At 48.6% G+C, this 6,143-nt stretch overlaps 1 protein-coding gene across 1 annotated transcript; it reads right to left on the bottom strand.

Annotated features, from left to right (window-relative positions):
* Positions 1 to 3,170: 3,170 nt before the first annotated feature.
* LOC138097128 (zinc finger and SCAN domain-containing protein 5B-like) lies at positions 3,171 to 6,143 on the bottom strand. The gene is made up of 4 exons (XM_068993371.1): positions 5,766 to 6,143; positions 5,270 to 5,476; positions 4,193 to 4,346; positions 3,171 to 3,817 (listed from the first exon to the last, which is right to left on the bottom strand). The coding sequence occupies exons 1-4, from the start codon at positions 6,141 to 6,143 to the stop codon at positions 3,171 to 3,173; spliced, it is 1,386 nt and encodes a 461-aa protein (XP_068849472.1).

Genomic DNA, 6,143 nt, shown 5'->3' with positions numbered 1-6,143 from the left:
CCGGTTATTTTTATTTTTTCATTTTACTTTTTACTGAAGGATAGTTGGCTTATGATACAATAGTTTCAGATGTACAAAGTAGTAATGTGGTATTTGTCTCAAGGGCACCGCTCAGGATATCCACACTCCGTGCTCAAGTGTCCACTGGGTCACGTGTCCACTGGGTCAGGCCTTGCATCCAGAGTCCTCAGTCTCTGGTCTCGCTTTGTCTTTACAATAATTAGTTAATTAATTAACTTTTTGTTTATTTTTGGCTGTGGCTTCTGTTGTTGCGAGCATGGGCTCTAGGCACACAGGCTCAGTAGTTGTGGCACCTGGGCTTGTGGGATCTTCCTGGACCAGGGCTCGAACCTGTGTCCCCTGCGCTGGCAGGCGGATTCCTATCCACTGTACCGCCAGGGAAGTCCAACAACTAGAGAGAGCCCATGCACAGCAGCGAAGACCCCCCACAGCCAAAATAAATAAATCCTTAAAAAAAAAAAAAGATGGCCTTATATTTGTGCCTCTGGAGGCAGAAAGTACAATATCGTTTGGCAAGAATGTACAGAAATGATACCCCTGCCCTCTGCTGGCTGGATGATTTCAAGAGAAATGTTCCAAGCTTGCAAAGAGTTAATTGTCACTTATTGATAGCTCAGTTGGTAAAGAATCCACTTGCAATGTAGAAGACCCCAGTTCGATTCCTGGGTTGGGAAGATGGTGCTGGAGAAGGGATAGGCTACCCACTCCAGTATTCTTGGGCTTCCCTGGTGGCTCAGCTGGTAAACAATCTGCCTGCAATGTGGGAGACCTGGGTTCGATCTCTGAGTTGGGAAGATCCCCCGGAGAAGGAAAAGGCTACCCACTCCAGTATTCTGACCTAGAGAGTTCCATGGACTATTCCCATGGGGTTGCAAAGAGTCGGACACGACTGAGTGACTTTCACTTTCACTCTTCACTTCATTTACTGCTACCTTCAATGAATGACATTGGCTAGATATTCGGTATCTAATACATATGGGCTCTATTCCCCGCGTTGTACACAACATCCTTGTATTCTGACACCCAATAGTCTCTGCCTTCCATTCCCCCCCTTTCCTCTCATCACTAGTCACCCACTAGTTAGTTCTCTGTACCTGTGAGCCTGCTTTTTGTCATATTAACTAGCTTTTGTATTTTTTAATTAATTAATTTTAAAAATATTTATTTATTCAGCTGCTCAGAGTCTTAGTTTTGGCAGGCAGAATCTAGTTCCCTGACCAGGAATCTAACCAGGCGCCCCTGCACTGGGAGCTCTGAGTCTTAGCTACTGGGAAGTCTTTGTTGTATTAGCCATTTTTTTTGAGATTACACATAGGAGTATCAATAATATTATGCAATAATCGCTTTCCTCTGACTTACTTCACTAAGCGTAATGCCCCCCAGGTCCATCTATGTTGCTGCCAGGGGCAAAGTTTCATTCTTTTTTATGACTGAGTAATAGTCCATTGTATACACCTACCACACCTTCAGTCCTCTGCTGATGGACACTTGCCTTGCATGCATGTTTTGGCTGTTGTAAATACTGCTGCTGTGAACATTGGGGTGCATGTATATTTTACAATTAGTGTTTCTGGGTTCTGAGGTTCAACTGGGTGACAAGTTCTTCTCATGTCATAGAACAGTTCGACAATCAACCCTAGTTAATATGGGGATCTAGGGAGATGAGTTGTTTCAACAAGGTCTCCAACTAATGAACGTAGCATAGAAAACCAAACCCTTCTGAAACGCACGTCCATCTGTCCTGACCTCTAAGCAGTCTCTTCACATGTCCCCAGCTGACATTTTCTCCATTGCGCCCTCTTGCCCTAAGTGCTCCCAAGTCAGGGGCTGGCTCTCAAACTGTACCAGGAGATGAAATGTCTCTATTTATATGGTGCTGGGGGAAATTTCAGGGGTCCCTCCCTGTTATCCCAAAAGTGGAATGATTGGGTGAATATTGTAGAATGAATTGTTTTAAGCAAGCCAGGGGGATTCATTTTCCATGGAAACTACACCATGACTTATTAAACAGGCCCCAATATTGGTTTAATATGAAGTGGGGGACTTCATTTATTGTACTTTAGCCTTTTATGGATTGCATTTTGGCAGGGGGGAGAAATGGATTGGTATTCCTGGTTTAGTGAATTTTTATTTTCATTTGCCTGAAGAGTTTACAGGAGTAAGAGAATAGAGATATGACAGTTGTTGGGTTACATAGCTATTTTTTCTTAAGTAAATACAGCTCAAAAGAATTTTCTAAAATCAGCTTAAGAGCTACAGTATGAAAAGAACCTACGTTGGAGTAAGCATTTAGAAAATCAGAGGTTGTACTGCCATAGGGTGAAACAATGACACCTATCAGTTTTGGAAATCTTCCTTTTTCTATATAACTAGGGAAGAAATATCAAAACAAGCACAGAGAGAAGACGTGGGTGCTCAGCTGTGTCAGCTGTGTCTGACTCTTTGTGACCCCATGGACTGTAGCCCGCCAGGCTCCTCTGTCCATGGGACTCTCCAGGCAAGAATACTGGAGTGGGTTGCCATTCCCTTCTCCAGGGGATCTTCCTGATGAAGGGATCGAACCTGGGTCTTCTGCGTTGCAGGTGGATTCTTTATCCCGAGGCACTGGGAAGCCTTAGAGGGAAGGTATCTCCACATGATAATGGCCATGTACCAAACCGCAGGTATCATCTACTCCATATAAAAAAATATTGGAAGAGGAAATACACAGGACACTTATTTAACAGAAATGTCTTTATTTGAAATTTAGATTTCACTGGTGATCCTCTTTTTCATCTGGCCACTCTGCTAGGAGCATCCTATTTTACAATTAAATCTTCCCTAATGGGGGGACAATCAGCAGTGACCTCAGTTTCACGAAGAAGTACTGAAAACTAATGAGACCTGCATTCACTGAAAGAACACCACAAAGCCAAAACTTATCACAAAAACACAGGCTACACTAAAGTAGAAAACAAAATCTGAAGGGAAAGGTAAGTCATCACTCAAAGATTCGCCTAGTTCATGTGAATGGAACCCCATCGGGTTCCAGTTGGATCCTAAGTTCTTCACATGTCACCCTTTCATTGTATCACCTAAGTGACAAACAATCCTGAATTTCCTACTAGGAGCAGAGGGCACTAGGACCTGAGGGCAGGGTCCTAAACCAGTCATTTGGAATGGATTTTCTGGTGGCGTTTCCAAGTCCCCAGCTGACGGAAGGCACGGTGACACTCGGGGCACACGTAGGGCTTGACCCCAGAGTGGATGCGTCGGTGAACGCTGAGGTTCCCTAGGTGGCCGAAGGCTCTGTCACACTGCTCACAGCGGAAAGGCTTCTCCTTGGTGTGGGTCCTCTTGTGAGCGCGCAGTGTGGAGTCGTGGGTGAACTTCTTGAGGCAGAGATCACAGCTGTAGGGCTTCTCACCAGTGTGGATCCGCTCGTGAACCCGCAGGTCCGAAGGCTGCATGAACCCTTTGGCACAGATGTCGCATTGAAAGGGCCTCCCTACTGTGTGTGTCCTCTGGTGCAGGGTAAGCTGAGATTGATAAGGAAAGCTCTTTTTGCACACCCTGCATTCAGAGAGTGCCCGACCCGGGGTTTCTGCTCCCTCAGGAACACTGGTGGGTCCCACGGTGCCAGATGAACGAACGGAATGGGACCCAAGCTGTCCTGAGAAATCTCCTTGGTCCAAACACGTGGCTGCTTGTTGACGCACGTCTTGGCAAGTGGGGCTGCTGTCCCATTTCCTTAGGACGTGTCTGCGATTCTTCAGAGGACCTCGTCTGGATCCACTCGTAGTGGAAACGTCTCCCTCTGGAACACAAGAGGAAAGGGTTCAGGAGCCACATTTGAAGTATCAGTTCCTTCCTGGGGACTCTCCCCTCTCTCTCTGCCCTCCCAGAATCTGCTGAAAGAAGAGATTCAGCACCATATTTATCAAGGAGCATTTTCCATGGTGCTAGCCTCATTGGAACCATCCCTAATCTTGGCCACACACTTCCCATCAACCAAACTACCTGAGTCTCGCTGATGAAACACTCTGGAACATTGATGATGGAGAAGGTTGGCACAGGAGAACCAACTCCTACCCGGCCCCAACACCAAGGGATGGAAATGCTGGGTACCCCTTCCTGGACATCAGTGGAAGCAGTCATTACCTCCTGTGGTCTCCAAGTGTTTAATACTCACCACGATCCTGCAGAAGTTCAGGCTCTTGAGACGGAAGGGTTCTTGTCACTCCTGTGTCTTCCAGCAGGTCCTTCTCCAAGTTCTCCTTGGAGGGCATCTGACCCTCCAGTTCACCTGTTTCAGGAATGGTCTCTGGCGGGAGAGCTTTCTGGCCCTGACAAGGGGCAACCAAGCAGAGTCAATCCCACTGCCTTAGCCCATGGCAAGCTCTGTCTCCTCTTTCCCCACCCCCCTAGTACCCTGATCTAAGACTCCAGCTTTCTGAATATCAGTTTGGGGGATGTGCCCTGACTGCTTCCCATCACCCTGACTGGCAGTCCTCTCCTGATTCCCATGACTGTCCTTGATCTATACCGACCACCTCTGGCAATCAAGTCCAGATTTCACAGCTGGCACTGCCAACTGTCTTGCACATATGTCTCCACCTCATCTCAAATCCTCCCTGCCCCTGACTCTGCAAGCAGAGGACTCTGGCTCAAGGCTCCTGACTTCACCACTTGTTGATACGTTGCCTGGATTTGTCCTCCTCATGGAGGGTGGCCTGGGGCATAATAAGATGATATGCAGTATAGCTGGTCTCTATTCATGAGAAATCAGTAGCATCTCCTCCCCTGATTCACACTGCAAAAAATCCACTCTCTCCAGACATACTCCAAACTCTTCTGGGGCGGGGCGGGAATGACTCCAACTGGGAATTTTTTATTCAATTCAATATTCAATTCAATTTACAATATTCCCCAATAGTAAGTGCCTCTGATGAAATCCATCATGGGTAAAACAGCTGTGAGTGCATTTATCCCTGACGAAATGACCCAGCACCATCCCGTGGAAACAGGACTCCTCTGTCCTCGTGCTTATGGCCACAAGCTTCCATGGTGAAGCACTAGGAAAGATGGGTGAGTCTTCATTCTCACACTGGCTGGAAAATGGCTGGGCATGGAATGCAACCATGGGAATTCCTGGACACAGTGGGTCCATTCTTGTCCTTTGCCAAGTTCTCCCCATTACTTTCGCAGCCACGCCCACCAGAGCCTCTTCTACCTGCTCCCAGACTGCAGGTCAAGATGTCACACTCACCTGCACCCTCGACAGGTCCCTGGCTCCTGGCAGATGCTGCCCGTCTTGGCTTTCCTGCTGGCCCTCGTCTGGAGGGACGACACTGACTGTAGACTGGGGCTCCCTGGCTCCGTCTCCCTCATCGTGCCCCTCACTGACCTCAAATCCTAACATCTCAACATCCGAGACTGGCATCAGAAAATCCTCGCCTTGGACACGGACTACAGTCTGTGAGAAAAAATTCGAATAGGATCAGTCTCCCTTCACAGGATCCAAAAAGGCATTCACTGCGTATCCCAGCCTAGGAGCCCACCTCCTGGGAATGACATTCGAAAGAGCAACACCCTCAAAGTGAAGACCGACAGAAACGTCTCCCGTGACGCCACAGGCAAGCGCTCACCCCTGTGGGAAGCACTGATTTCGAGCCAAGCCCTCCGGTCCTTCTGCTTCATCTCCCAGCTCGCAGCCCATCTTCCCACCGTTCCCTCTCTCACAGGGTCCCTAGGGTCCTACTCACCCACTTCTTCAGTTTCTGCTTATTTCTCAGCACCTCCTCCAGATCCTTACAAGTCTCCGCACCACTCCTTCTGACTAAGACCTGGATCTCCGGCGGCATGCACATCACGAACTGCTCCAGCACCAGCCTGTCCACCATCTGCTCCTTGGTGTGAAGGTCCGGCCTCAGCCACAGACCGCAGAGTTCACGGAGCCTCCTCAGAGCCTTGATCGGGTCGGATTCCTCCGAGCTGCTAAACCTTCTGAAGCGGATGCGCAACTCTTCAAGGGCGGAGTCGGGCTTTTCCCTTCCGGTGTCCTGGCGTGGCGCAGACGCTGGAGACTCTGCTCCGGGGCTGTTCGCGAGGGGGCCACGACCCGCTGTCTGGTTCTCAGCCAT

Source organism: Capricornis sumatraensis, chromosome 20 (assembly GCF_032405125.1).
Source record: "Capricornis sumatraensis isolate serow.1 chromosome 20, serow.2, whole genome shotgun sequence".
In the NCBI taxonomy this organism is placed as follows: Eukaryota; Metazoa; Chordata; class Mammalia; order Artiodactyla; family Bovidae; genus Capricornis; species Capricornis sumatraensis.
Note: the sequence above shows the minus strand (reverse complement) of the source record. Positions and strands in the feature narration are given on the sequence as shown.